Source organism: Taurulus bubalis, assembly GCF_910589615.1.
Source record: "Taurulus bubalis genome assembly, chromosome: 17".
Classification (NCBI taxonomy): Eukaryota; Metazoa; Chordata; class Actinopteri; order Perciformes; family Cottidae; genus Taurulus; species Taurulus bubalis.
The window spans coordinates 4,548,906-4,563,703 of record NC_136605.1 but is presented as its reverse complement, the minus strand read 5'-3'; the positions used below and the strand labels follow the sequence as shown (position 1 = coordinate 4,563,703).

The 14,798-nt window shown below is 49.9% G+C and overlaps 1 protein-coding gene across 4 annotated transcripts in view; it reads right to left on the bottom strand.

Moving 5' to 3' along the window:
* Positions 1-14,798, bottom strand: part of nfixb (nuclear factor I/Xb) — a gene marked incomplete at its 5' end in the record, with an annotated part of 137,564 nt that overhangs the window by 23,512 nt on the left and 99,254 nt on the right. For 2 of the 4 annotated variants that reach the window (XM_079233637.1, XM_079233634.1), the window contains 4 exons: positions 93-128; positions 395-515; positions 1,107-1,181; positions 3,460-3,525. In XM_079233637.1, coding sequence (XP_079089763.1) covers positions 93-128; positions 395-515; positions 1,107-1,181; positions 3,460-3,525 — 298 coding nt within the window. The remainder of the gene's footprint in view (positions 1-92; positions 129-394; positions 516-1,106; positions 1,182-3,459; positions 3,526-14,798) is intronic. The other 2 variants (XM_079233636.1, XM_079233635.1) reach the window with 1 other exon arrangement.

Sequence of the window (14,798 nt, the reverse complement as noted above, 5' to 3'; positions counted from 1 at the left end):
CTGCGTGGCATGCATGTGTGTGTCTTTTGTGCGAGTGCGCCGCCTGTGTTACATTATGATCAAGGGAGACATTCGGTAATGAGTGCGACTACCTCCGTGGGAGACTTGCATAAAGCTCCATTTCAGTCCTGCAGCGGGAGATGGGCAGAGAGAGAGAGGTGAAGGGAGACAAAAACGGAGACGGAGTGGTGGACAGATTGGCGGAAGGGGGGAAAAAATGAGAGAGACGACGAGAACAATCAGCAGTGAAGGAGGAGGGGAGAGAGAAAAAGAGACAAGAATCAGAAAGCAGAGCAAGCTAAGCATAAAGAACACGGCAGTGTTAAGGGGTTATAGGAGAAGTGAAGGATATTAGTAGAGGAGAGAAAGAAGTGTGTGTGTGTTGCGTGGGTACCTGGTGGAGGGGGTGGAGGTGATGGAGCGCCGTCCCAGGGTCACCTGGTTGATGTTATAGTAGCCGGGGCTGTCCAGGTCAGCCAGGGAGAAGTTGGGGCCGGTCGCCGTCGCCACCGGAGCTGAGGGAGGAACACACACACACACACACACGCACACACACACACACACACACACACACACACACACACACACACGCACACATATATATATCATATAGAAGAATAAGAGGAAAAACCATGCTCTAAATAAGGAGGACTGTATTTTCTCAAAGGGTGAGGCTGGTGTTTATCTTATATTTTTAGCCATTTAGCTCCATTGCTCTAGGGATCGAAATTCCTTTCTGTGACGCAATTAAAATGTGTATTTATTAAGAAAAAATGTGAGTCACAGTGATTGCAGTATGCTTAAGTGCATATTCTTAGTATATTTCGAATGAGAAGATCAGGAATGGCAATAATAATAAAAGCCGGACGAGTCGCCATGAAACTTTGCACGCACACGTTCATTGTGTGGGACTGAGAGAGTGTGTGCATGCACACTGGTGAAAAAAAAACACAGACAGTACTTCATCATTGTTCATGTATAACAATACTAAAAGTGTAGAATAACACCATCCTTATGCTCTACTTTGTGTTGGAGGGATGCTTCCACCACTAAGGTGTTACAAGAAAGCGACCATACGAAGTGTATAGATTATAGGCGTAACTCACTCTGCGACACGCGGACCAACTCGGCTACGTTCCACACCCCAGAAGTCACAAAGCAGTCCTGGAAACTCAAGTGGCCTGGGAAGAGCAGAGAGGGAAAGAAGAGGTGTGTGTGAGAGAGCGCACTGCACGTACCAAACATAAAGAAAATGACATGTGGTCGGGGATCAGGATACACACACACACACACACACACACACACACACACACACACACACACACACACACACACACACACACACACACACACACACAGGGATCTGAAGAACACATGTACAGTATGGAAAATCTTGACCATGCCGAAGTCATCCAGAGGGACCATGTGTTTTCTGTAAGATTTTTTTTTTATACTGTAACATAAAACTTAAAAAGAAAAATTTGGCTTTATTACAACTTAGGTGTTAATTTCACATCTTTGGACGTTGGCTCAATCAGAGCTGTACAACATCCAGACACCTTGTAAACAGGCAAACTGTGTAGCCAGATTAAAAAAAGAATAGTTCACCCCAAAATATCATGCTAATCAACAATATAGAGGGGAATCGCCCCTAGAGATGTCTGCTTTCTCTCCAATATAAGGGGACTAGATAGCACTGAGCTAGCTAACCAATGAGCTAGCTAACCAATGAGCAGGCTAACCAATGAACTGGCTAACCAATGAGTAGGCTAACCAATGAGCTGGCTACCTATTGATCTAGCTAACCAATACGCTGGATACCAACTGGTCTAGCTAACCAATAAGCTGGCTACCTACTGATCTAGCTAACCAATGAGCTGGCTAAACACTGAGCTGGCTACCTACTGATCTAGCTAACCAATGATCTGGCTACCCACTGATCTAGCTAACCAATGAGCTGGCTAACCAATTAGCAGGCTAACCAATGAGCTAGGTAACTACTGAGCAGGCTACCTACTGATCTAGCTAACCAATGATATGGCTACCCACTGATCTAGCTAACCAATGAGCTGGCTAAACACTGAGCTGGCTACCTACTGATCTAGCTAACCAATGATATGGCTACCCACTGATCTAGCTAACCAATGAGCTGGCTAAACACTGAGCTGGCTACCTACTGATCTAGCTAACCAATGATCTGGCTACCCACTGAGCAGGCTAACAAATGAGCTGGCTACCCACTGATCTAGCTAACCAATGAGCTGGCTAAACACTGAGCTGGCTACCTACTGATCTAGCTAACCAATGATCTGGCTACCCACTGAGCAGGCTAACAAATGAGCTGGCTACCCACTGATCTAGCTAACCAATGAGCTGGCTAACCACTGATCTAGCTAACCACTAAGCTAGCTAACGTTACAGCTCAGCACAGGAGGACGCCATACATTTTTAAATCTGGCGCTGTCACGGGCCTCTCGTCCATGAGTAGATGCACGCTTCCTTCTGCACGGTGATTACGGTTTGCGGTATGCAAGGTCTGTCGATTGTTTGGAGTAACTGAGTCATGATGTCTGGAACGAGACAGTGGAGGCTTTGGGCACCACAAGCTGACTGCCGTCTAGTTTTATTATATTGGAGAGAAGGCAGACATCTCAACGGTCGATATCTCAATCCTGACCAGATAAATAGCCCTTCATGTCAGAGGAAACATGTACTTTTGATTTGACGGTGAACGGTCCCTTTAACCGTGAGCCAATCCTAAAGACCTACAACTGAGCTAGCTTGCTAAAATTTCCCAAAACAAAGAATCATCAAAATGACCCACAAAACTACGTTCGCACAAGAGTAGAAGCACAAAAGCACACACGCCCCACTCTCAATGTTGACTTTCAAGATAATGGAGGTGCACGTTTGTGGTGACTTTGTGTGTGCGCTGTGCTGAAGTTTCGTTAGCCTCCCCCAGTTAACTCTGTTCACCCGTGCTCCATAATGTCCATAATAGCCTCTGTGTCCTCTGCTCCGGGGTTGAGTGAACTCTAAATCCACACCCTTCCTCCTCCATTTCATCCCTCTCTCCATCTGTCCATCACTTCCTTTTTCTTTTCAAACCCGCCTCCCTTCACTTTCCTCCGTCTCTCCCCTTCTCCCTTCGCTCCATCCCCGTCCGGGGTTAACCGCATGAGAGGACGGCGCATGAGGTCAGCGCTCGGCGGCGGCCATGTGGTTCCCATCTTCCAATAACGTCAGTGTGATTTATGAGCGGGCCGCCGCAAGGCCTCCAGTACCATCGGCTCTTCTTACTATAATAAACTTAGACCCAACTGTACCGGGACGCACTTGCACACAGAGAGGCCTGGCTTGTTGTGTGTGTGTGTGTGTGTGTGTGTGTGTGTGTACGGTATGTGCATGTTTGTTAGCATCTGTACAGGTGAGACTAAAAGGCAAACGGGATAAACTCACCATTTGGCGGGGGCTTGACGTCTGTGTCTCCTTGCTGGTTTGAGATGTCTGATTGTCCTGATTGTTCTGAAAGACACAGAGAGAGAGAGAGAGAGAGAGCGAGAGAGAGAGAGAGAGAGAGAGAGAGAGAGAGAGAGAGAGGGAGGTGTTTAGTCAAGAGAGAGACGTCTGGTGAAGCGGGCAGACTTTGCATCAGAGGGAACACTTCATTGAGAAAAGGGCGCCTTCTTTCTTTCTTCCCGCTGAACAGAGACACACACAGGGCCTGAGATTATAGATTATAAACCCGCATTTTGTTTTTTCCCGCTCCGATTGAAAGTTAACATCGAAAAAACAAAACACTTTAGAGTTCTTTTTGGCTTCAAACCCACTTTGAGGGACTCCTACCTACGTGCATGTACACTATTTAAGTTAAAGGCCTCAGACAGTGGAGGTTGGGTTCTCTCTCTGTCTGAGCATCGTTTGGATTGTATCTCCCGTTTGTGCTCACTATTCTCTATTTTATAGACATTTAAGTTCTGGCTCTAACACACACACACGCACGCACGCACACACACACGCACGTTGTTTTAGTAAATGGCCTTTGACGGTGGAAAGCGTCCAGAGAAACCCTCACCCTCCCCTGCTGCCGACGCTGAGAGTGACTTGTAAATCGCACACTTGTGTGTTCTGGAGTGATTGTTTGGATCTGCATCTCCTGCGTGTGTTTACCTTCACGTCTATAGGCGCGGGCGGGCAGAGAGCCACCTGCCCCCGGGGCTACTTTTCTTTGGCCCCCGCCAGCTGCCATTCTTCTTCAGATGCGTAACGCGGCCTTCGAGGAGGCTTTTATGGTCGTACCACGGTAAGCGTTCGGGCCAATTACCCGCCTCGTGAGCGCTGAAGCTTTACAGGCCCCGGGTCTCCCTCGCCTGAGAGAGAGAGGCCTCCCTGAGTCTCACCCGTCCTCTAAGCCCAAATCAGGGGCCTAATCTTGGGTGGCATTAGTGCCAGCTAAAAACAACAACATGCTGCACCATTCACGCCGTGTGTGCGTCCCCAAAAGAAGCAAGACAACAACAACAACAACAACAACAAAGAGGGACAAACTAAACCATCACTCTGGGTTTCGACAGTAGACACACAGAGGTTTCTCCTCTCTTTCTCACGAGTCTCCTTCCCTCATTCTCAGTCCACCTTGGCGTCCTCCTCCCTCGCCTCCTCTCGTGCCTCGTCCCTGCTTCCCCCTTTCCTCTCTCTCTCTCACGCGCGCTGTCGCTCTCTGCGGAATCCTGGCAGCCATCTTAGCGCTTGGCAGCCATCTTAGCTTTGGCGGTAGCCGTGCATTCCTGCTAGCTGACGGCACACCCACACACACACACATACAAAACACACATGCTTGCAAAAGCACACACACTCACGTTCTCTCTCTCTCTCTCTCTGTCAGACCCAATGGTCTTAAAAGATAAAAAGACCTACAGAGGATATGCGATGCAAATGAAGTGAGGACAAAAACCACCGGGACGTTTGTCTGCAGTCCTGCGAGTTCAATAAAGACTAGACACGATCAGACACACACACACACACACACACACACACACACACACACACACACACACTCGTCAAGTAAAGGAATCCCTGAAGGCAAATGAGGCGATCGTGTAGGATGAACCGAGAAAAGAAACTCAGCGGAGCCCGAGGCCTTCGGCGGCGCGCGGCCCGACAACCGCAAAACCGTTAAAAACCTTTTAAACCTGCGTGCCTCGAAAAAACAACAACACACACGCCACTGTGTGACGGTTTCCCAGCCAAAAAAATGTTGGGTGCCCGGTTGTCATGGCGACATGGATGGCACACCGCAGCAGCCCACCTAATGATGAGTGGTTGTCGAAGGCAATGTGTCCTTCTTGGCACCTTTACGCTACGGCTGCATCAGAGTTTCTGCTTTTTTTTACACGCACTTCGCTTACATTGATATTCAAGCAGGTTTTTCAGAACCTTTGGGGGTTTTGTGACGGGGCGAATGCTTTGCTCTCCTCGACCGCTATCCTCAAGGACGCGCACGACCGCCCAGTAAAGTGGTGGTTAATTAAAAAAAAGAAATAGCTGGCTTTTTGGCTTTCCGATGGCGCTGAAACGAGCCGGAGGACAATTATCTTGTGGGTTTGTCGCGACCGTCCCGGATGTTTGGTCTTTATTTTCTACATGATGCCTTCGTTTGAACTTCAAAACCACCGCTGGACCTCAGAAGAGGAAGCAGCAGTGTCTTCTGGGTAGGAAACATTTTCAGTCCTTTGCATACAAGAGGTTTACAAAACACACGGGCACCGGAGAAACGGCACTTTACTTTGGGTGCTTTTTGGTTAGAATGAGCCGAACATAGCTACACACACACACACGCACGCACGCACGCACGCACGCACGCACGCACGCACGCACGCACGCACACACACACACACACACACACACACACACACACACACACACACACACACACACACACACACACACACGCACACACACACACACACACACATGAATCAGCCTTATCTCCTGCACACAGTTTCCCCAAGGCCCCCTGCATACGCCTCAGCAGAGATAATACAGCACACACACACACACACACACACACACACACACACACACACAGGCCATCAAACACACCGTGCTATCGCTCTAATCGCACACAGAGCGAGTCCATTGGTTTCCTTGGTCGGCTGAATGATATACTCCTGTGTGAGTGTGTACACAAACGTTAACACTGGCCATACATTTATCACACGGCAGATGCAGACGGAGGCTAATAACTCACACCCGGGGTAATGTACACACACTCAAAGATCACACTTACTTAATCGCTCCATTCATCATACACACACACACACACACACACACACACACACAAATCATTAAAAGACACTTGAAACACGCTCGGTCACGCTAATGGACTCGTTCATAGACGGGCGCGCGCTGCTCAAACAGGCGGCCATTTACCGAGCAGCTCAGAGTGTTTGTTTTTGCGCTACGAGCACACACACACACACACACACACACACACACGCACACACACAGCTCCATAATCTAGTGTGCACGAAGTGAAAGTTAGTGACAGTAAAACCAACAGCGGAGATAAGAATCCAACAGGTGGGTGTTAAAACCCGACGGCGGTTGGAAGGTCGGTCCGGCTGAGCGGAAAACCCCTCAAAGAAAATATAAAATCTCCATTTTTATCTGCATGAGAAGAACTGCTATGATGTCATAGTGACAGATAAGCCTTTTGTTGCAAACTACGGATGAGGAGGTTGAACAATTAGGGCGTTAGATAAAGCTCTATTGAGTGGCATTGTGGGAAGTGTAGGATTACGCATCTTAATTTATGGACCTGAAAACCAGGACGTCTCTCAGATGACATGGAGTCCACCGGTCTATTTTGGATCCCACAAGGCCCCAAACTTTATGGGAGTGTCGTACTAAATTACTGGAGCTCCGGGTCAAAAACTATAACGGCCCAAAAAATGGACGTGGCCGTAGCATCAAGGCCGCCCGGCCGCCATCAGGTATATAAATACGCGTCTGCAGAGCGGCCCGTGACCCTGCTTGACTCGGCGTCTCCGCCTCCGCCCGGCTGCGTGCGGTGTCATCCGGGGACAGACGCGGTTCAGGTCACAGTCCAATGACAGGGGCCTCTTCCTCCGGCCGCGGACAAATCCGTCACTGTTCTCTCCCTCTTCATCTCTCTCTCCCCTTCACTCCCTCATGCTATAAACCCCCCTTCGGCCTGTACGAGCCGTGGCGTTCAGGTCCAGACCCCGTCGTTTCTGTGTGTGTGTGTGTGTGTGTGTGTGTGTGTGTGTGTGTAGCTCGGGCTCTGGGTTCACGTGGGAATGCAGCTGTGTTGTTGAGTCCGTGTAGACGTGACGGAGAGGTTGGATTACAGTGCACATATGTACAGAAGTACTAAATATAACGGAGCATGTTTGGAGACGGATGCACAGCAGACTGCCCTGATTGACGCGTATATTTATATACATACAAATAAACACACACACACACACAGTTTAAGTGTGTGTGGCTGCACGGTCTCGCCCCCTCTCTCCACCCCCACCCCCCCCCCCCCACCACCAGCCTCTGGATAAAGAAACCAAGCAGCCTCCCCAATTGGGTTTCGCTTAAGAGGTTTATCGGTATGTTGCTAAACATTCTGACCTTTTTTTTTTTAAATCTTTAATGCGCTTAAAATGTTCCAACCCCCCCCCGCGCCCCCCCTCCTCTTAATCCACGGCTATCCCACACAGATGTTCACTCGGCTCTTTTATTGGACTTCATTTCAACCTTTTTCTCCTCCTCCTCCTCCTCCTCCTCCTTCATCCCACAACGTCTCTCTTCTCTTCCGATTTGTTTCCGGTTTTGAAAACTTCAATCTTCTCCAAGCAAAGCTCATCTTGGCTTTGGTTGTTTAAGCCGGTGGTTCTTATTGGACCCTGAAGTAGTCGATGGTTCAGCGGAGGTGTCCCATGAATGACCCCCGCGGACACGTTTCTTGGGAATTTGCTTCATTACGTATTTCAAACAGAAAATTCACATTTTGGTGGAAATAACAATTTTCCGAAAGCTTTCTGAAAACGTTTCCACGCGATGCTGTTGCTACGTATATTTCCACATATCCAGTCGGTGTATGGAGACGACTGTAATGTTGTATTTTCATCTTTACTACAAGGAGCTAACGGTCTAATCTTTTCATGTTTTTTTAAGTGTCTTATAATATTAACTGTATTTGTTTTGTTTTGTTTCTGTTTCTGTCGGGTCAGCAGGTGTTCCCCTTCAGGTGCCAACCACCTTGTGGCTGAATCGTCTCTGGAGCTCAGGAAGGTTCCCAATGGAGGGAAATGACCCGGACACATCCAGCTGTGACAAGAGCGGGCTGACTTCTCTAACAGCTGAGGGAACGCTTCCTTTCTTATCTGCTATTAGCGTCGGGAAATCTTGAGTATGATGCCGTCCCACAATCCTGTGCGGCGGCAACATTTAAAGCGACGGCAATGTGTCCGAGCGCTGTGGACACATTGAAAAACACCGTTCATAGGGGAGTGACTCATAACTTGATTTGCACAGCATTGAGTTTGTTGCTGTACTCGTTTTTGTTGTTATGTTCATCACTAATGGCAACTGACAGGACACATTCATCAACATCTGGAAAGGACGCGTGGGGATCAGAATGAAGTGCAGCGGACTTTGAGACGATCCCTGATGAACCAGGCGGACCAAACGCCCCCAAACTGCCCCAGGGAGGAGAGGGAGATGGAAGCTAAGCTAACCAAACTAGCACCTGAGGCTGCTCCGCTACCCAGCATGCTGCTGGCTGTCTGATGCCCGGTCGCAGAAAAGCAAGAGGGACGAAATCAAGTTGCCTAATTCTCTCACCGCCGTGTCTCTCTCTTCCAAAGTCCTAAACAAACAAAAAGTCTCCTTCACGTCCTTTACTTCCCCTCATGACGTTTTCTCATGAAAGTGGTGAAGGGAAAGACGTGGGACGTTTTATTTTGGACCGTGCGACCGCAGAGGGCAGCCCGAGAGGCCTCCGTGAGCTCCGTTGCCCGAAATCTGCTGCTCGTTAAAACTTTTGGGAATAACCGAAGGCGACTGGGATGAGCGGATCAACATTCCTGTCGACTCTCGTCTCACACCGACTCCAGCGAGGGAATCGACCTGAAACAATAAATAGTTGAAAGTGCAGCCTTCATTACCGCGCTGAGTGACTTATGTCGCCACAGGCCCTCAGGTTTATAATGAAGGACCGGCTGCATCCTTCTGAAGGCACAAATGTCCTGTGACTAGAAAGAAGGCCCATTAACTGTCAATGGAGCGTTCAAAGACTGTAGCAATAACTCTCAGGGTTTCGGGATGTATTTCCCCTTCGGCTATTTGAACGCTTCCCTGGGGAAGTTTACTTGGCCTCCGCGTCCGCACCCTACCGAGTGAAGCGGCAGCTTCAACGGCTCCTCCAGCGCCGACGCCTCCCTCCCCCGAGTCTCCACTCGTGGATCTCTGTTCCCACGCGCGGTCGTGGAAAAAGTGACGGCGGTGCCGCTCCGTTTTAGCTCGCCCTGGCGTGTAACTCCATGTGACAGCGCGGCGTGGGGCGACGTGATTAATTGTGAAATGTGTTTTTCTGTGCCGGCATTCGTGGCGTGGAGTGTGAACGTGTGGGCGCCCGACTATAAATACATCACTCGGGGCGGCCACGGATGTGTGATTGCGTCTTACGTTTATGATGTGTGTGGAGAGAGATTTTTTTGGAGCACATGTTGAGGCCCGGTTTGGAGATAAAGCGCGTAAACATCTGTGACTGACAGGCCGAGCGGCCGAGTGTGGGAGGGAGGGAGACGGGCGCTCTTTTTTATATCTTAAAAAACGCGGAAGCGCGCATCGGCGTGCGGGGAGAAGCGGCCCGTGGGAGTCTTCTCACGAGGGGGGTGGGGGGGGGTTGTCGATAAATTGAGACAGATAATTCCTGCGTTGGATGCACATCTGTGTTTATCTATGTGTGTGTGTGTGTGTGTGTGGCCGCCTGGCCCCCCTGAGCCCCGTGCCAGGAAGGAGCAGGTGTGGCGAGGCAGCCCCTGCGTTGCCCCGTTGCCCATCTGCGTGGCCGTCTGTGTGCCGCCTGCGCCCTCTCGGTGCCAACGCCACACAGAGCCGGAGGGGAGGGGGGGGGAGGGGGTGAGCCATAGGGAGAGAGAGCAGGGTGTGGGTGTTGGGGAGCGGTTGGCCGGGTGCCCATGTGTCTTCTCTCCCTCTGCCCCCCCGGTTCTTTTATCTTTTATCTGTGCCTATGCTGATGAGCTGTGATGCACAGGGAGGACGCAGACAGAGCAACGTCGGCATGAAGCTGCTGTCAGAATACTTCCACCATTTTACTTCTTTTTACACGCGTGTCTTTTCGCTCTGGAACCGTCCGTTCGGCTGTTACGTCTGAACTCCCCCGTCGAACTGCTCCTGTACGGAGAGGGCGCTATTGCTCCAGTTGGCCAGCAGATGTCGCTTGTCGGCAGTGGAGGGAGGAGGAGGAAGAGGAGGAGGAGGAGGAGGAGGAGGTGGTGGGGGGAATGAGGGGGTCAATGCTGCAACACATGCTAAATAAATCTGCCTCTTGCAGGGAGGGGGGGAAGGGTTCAGCAGGGCTTTAGCGAGGGGCAGAAAGTGCCCCGGCGTAAAACTCCGACCGACGTCTAAAATACATGTGGCTCCACAGATTTACCTCGACATTTTCAACAGGAACCCTTCGGTGCAAGTTTGAACATTTCCATTTCCCACCCAAAAGAAGAAAAGTTATTTTTTGTATGTCCCTGACTCACAGTGGGCCTGAAAAAAAAGAAGAAATAAAAAAGACTCGAGACACCGAGTATTGAGTTTCATGCACACAGAGCCGAGGGGAAGACGTATAGCTGCGAGTTAGTTTCCCATGTTGTGATATCTGTGTGTGTGTGTGTGTGTGTGTGTGTGTGATGGGGGGGGGTCTGGGCACAAGAGGGAATGTATCATGTGATGCCAGTCTTTTGCCAGGGAAAGGGTGAGAGAGACAGACAAGGAGGAATAGGAGGGGGGGATAGGGAGAATGGAACAAACAAAACAGAGGGAGAAGAGAGGCAGACAAGAGGAAGTGGAGACAAGAAGCAAAAGAGAGAGAGAGATAGAGGGAAAAAAGGGAGATGTGGGCGAGTGATAGACTGAGAGAAAGTGGGGGGGGAGATAGAGAGAAAAGGGGGGGAGGGGCTGTGAGAGCTGTGGGAACGTTTTGCCTCGCCAAGAAAGACGTGAGCGGAGAGAATAAAAGGGGGGAATGAGAAAGAAAGAGAGACTTGTTGGCAGAGCCGAGGAGGAGAGAGGGGAGGAGAGGGTATAAGGGTGGAGGGGGCAACAGCTAGGGAGCACACACACACACACACACACACTATTCTCACAGCCCCTCCCCCCTCATTGACAAACCACACACACACACACACATAACCAGGGTGCTATGATCCGGGGCAACGGGGCAGACCTGCCACTCAAGCCGCGACTAAACGGGGAGCGGAGAACACGACCCTCTCTCTGACCTGATGGTCGTGACCTAACCCCCCCGCCGGGTCACTTGTCTGCAGCAGCAGAACTCAACAGTCCACTTCAGAGCAAGGCAGGTGTACCAAACCGGTCGAAATCCTGGGCAGGTGTCTGGGCATTGTAAGAACTCTTATCGGTTCTATTGCGTTCTAGCGGCCGGCTACTTTGTGAACAAGTCCGCGTTGAGAGCTAGGTAGCGTTAGCGTTAGCTTGCAGCAGAATCCAGCTCTGCTAAAATAAACGGAGCGAGCCGCTAGCGGGCACAGAGGTCGCATCGAGACCCATCACCTCGTGCAGAGAGAGTGTCGGGAAAAGGTTTGATCACCTGTAATCTTAAACGTGTTCACAGCTGTGTAAAAGAAAGAGCATCGAGGGGAAATGGTGACCTGTTTAGGGTTCTACACATTATTTAAACCGCTGCCGTCAAGCTGCCGTAGAAAGGCGTCTGTAAAGTTTTCGTATCCTGTGTTAAATTATCAGATCCCTCTCAAAGGCAAAAAATTGTTAAAACAATTCTCCTCTCTTCCTATAAATATTTAAAATATGTATATATCAGCGTCGGAAATACACGAGGGCAAAGGGCAAAACTGCCACTAAGAAATATAATAGGAGAGGGGCAAAAAAATCCCCCATAATTTTGATAATTTAATGAACTTGAGAAAATGAGAAATGCGCCGCCCACTTTTAAATCAACCGTCTTGACTTCAAAAAGTGACCCCAATTTTTATTTAAATGCCCCTGGATTTCAATCAGTGGGGGCAAAAATTGCCCCCTAAAAAATATGTAAATTTCCTACCCTGGTATATATATATATATTTATATTCTAAATTTGGGGGAGTACACATACAAGTACTGAGAGTAGATGCGGTGGAGCTGGACAACATGGCGGAACTCGTGGTCATTATGAGGATATTTCCCAACATGCATGTGCATAACAACATGGCACATGTTCCTCATGAACTCAACACACATGACGATGATGACGATGTTGAAGCTCTGAGGGTTCAGAACCACGAGCATGTTTTAGTGGCTCCTCTCACGACGTGATCAGACAGCAGCGGGCCTCCCGGTCCGATCCCCCGCCGCCCCGGGACGTCCCGGGGGAACATGGAACGGTATATTTTGGGTTTTGTGAACTATGCAAATAAACGCTCCCAAATCTATCTGGGGCTTGGAGGACGTGTTTTACGAGGGCCGTAAAAAGCTCCACACAGGCACATAAAGCCGGCCCGTAAAAATAATGTGTGCTCTGCATAAATGCTCATTTGGACTAATGAATTAGGGGAGCGATGAATGGTTCTGTAAAAAAAAAAAAAAAAAAAAACCCACATCCTCCCTGGGTGTTGCCAACGGAGGCGTGATGTATGACGGGCGTGATTTGTGAGGTGGTCTGCGTGTGCGCGGGTTTTTTCTTCTTCTTTTGCCGTTTGCTGCGTTTATAAACATCTCAGCTTTACGGCGCGAGCAGCGTGTGCATGAGTCACGCTGCACGTCTTTAGACCTCGCAGAGCGGGGAGGTCAAATAAGGACACACACACACACACACACACACACACACACACACACACACACGGTGGCTAAACACCGACTAGCGCTGCAGTAAACTTGAGAGCTGTCTCACAAAGAGATCCAAAGTGGAGCAGCCAGATCTGCATACCTACAGCGTGAACTGAAGATTTATTCTTCCAGCTGACAGAGAGGAGGACAGAGAGAGAGAGAGAGAGAGAGAGAGAGAGAGAGAGCAGATGAGGCCAGAGAAAAAACAATCAGCCAAATGAGGGCACAGATAGAAAGGCCACCTTTGACCACCAGCTGTCTGCGAGTCGCCCGCCCGGGCCGCGTTTGTTTGTCCGTCTGCGTCCCCGGGTGAACCCCCTTTGGCCCGGGGGGGTCGGGCGAGGCGGCACGCCGGCTGACAAAAGCTCCCGGGGGCGCCGGGGGGCAAAGCGACCCGGGGCGAGTCTGAGGTGATGGTGACGTGTTTTCACGGGAACACGCAGGATTGGCCTAGTTGGGACGGCTTACGGCTCTCTCCCCTCGGTCGAGCTGATAATTGGAGGTTTATTCCGGCCATCTATCAATCCATCTATTAATTTATTAACCCAGATGAAAAGCTTTCAGAGCTTCTCTTCGTCGGAATCGACGCGGCAAAGAGAGATTAAACAGTCGGCAATCCACTTAAGCCAGTTCAACATTTTTTTTTGGGGACATATTGCGTCGATGAGCGTGACTGACCTCGGTATTATTATCTTATTATCTCCCGGCGTCACGCGTCTCCATGCACTTCTACGAATCTGGCCTCGAAAAACGAAACGCGGCGAGAGAAAATAAGTCAAAATGATAACTTGAAAGACTTTGAAAATGCAATAAAACCAGGAAACATAATTAGGCTAAATAACAAAGTCCTCCTCTGTAAAATGAGCTCACAATAGAGACATGTGTGATCGTGACATCGGGCCTGATTATCACGGCCGGCGTGTTTGGATAAATAATACCAGCGCCATGGTAACACATCAGTTTCACCCATTGTATTCTATCCAAAACATCAAATACATTAAAACGGGACAGTGATTGACGGAGTCCGTCACATTGCACCTCCATGTTCCTACGGTAGCCCAGAACGGACAAACCAGACACCGGCTCTAGAAGGGGCCACCTGAGGGGCCACAAACACGCTTGTGATTGGATGTAATCTGCAGCCTCACCACTGGATGACACTAACTCCTGCACATTGCTCCTTTAAACTCTAATGGGACCCCCATCAGTGCTCTGCCTCTGCTAAGAAATGCCAGTGCCCTGCTGCCGGTGCCTCCGTGCTATAAAAGGGAGAGAGGATGTTTCAAGTCGAGGGGCCCGACCAGAGGAGCCTGCATCTGTTTGGCAGTTGCTCAGAAACGTCTCGCGCTCGTACGCTACGGCTCGGGGAAATCGCTGGCGAGGCTCAGCCAGAAGTTTATGAAAAACAGAGCAAGCGAGAAGGAACCAGGAATGAGAGAATAGCTGAAGGAGAAGAGAGGAATGAGCTAGATGACACGGGAAGACAGGAAGAGAGATAACGAAGAGGAGGAGGAGGAGGAGGAGGCTGGACGGAGAAAAGGAACCGGGTTTAGATGATGATGTTTTCCATTCTGCTTGCAGTGTGTGTGTGTGTGTGTGTGTAAATGTGTGTGTGCAGGGGTTCTCCTGAGGCCCCCGAGGAGCCTGAGGGACCCCTGCAGGGTTCTGCGAGTGGATTCAGGTGAGGAACAGGTGGGACTATG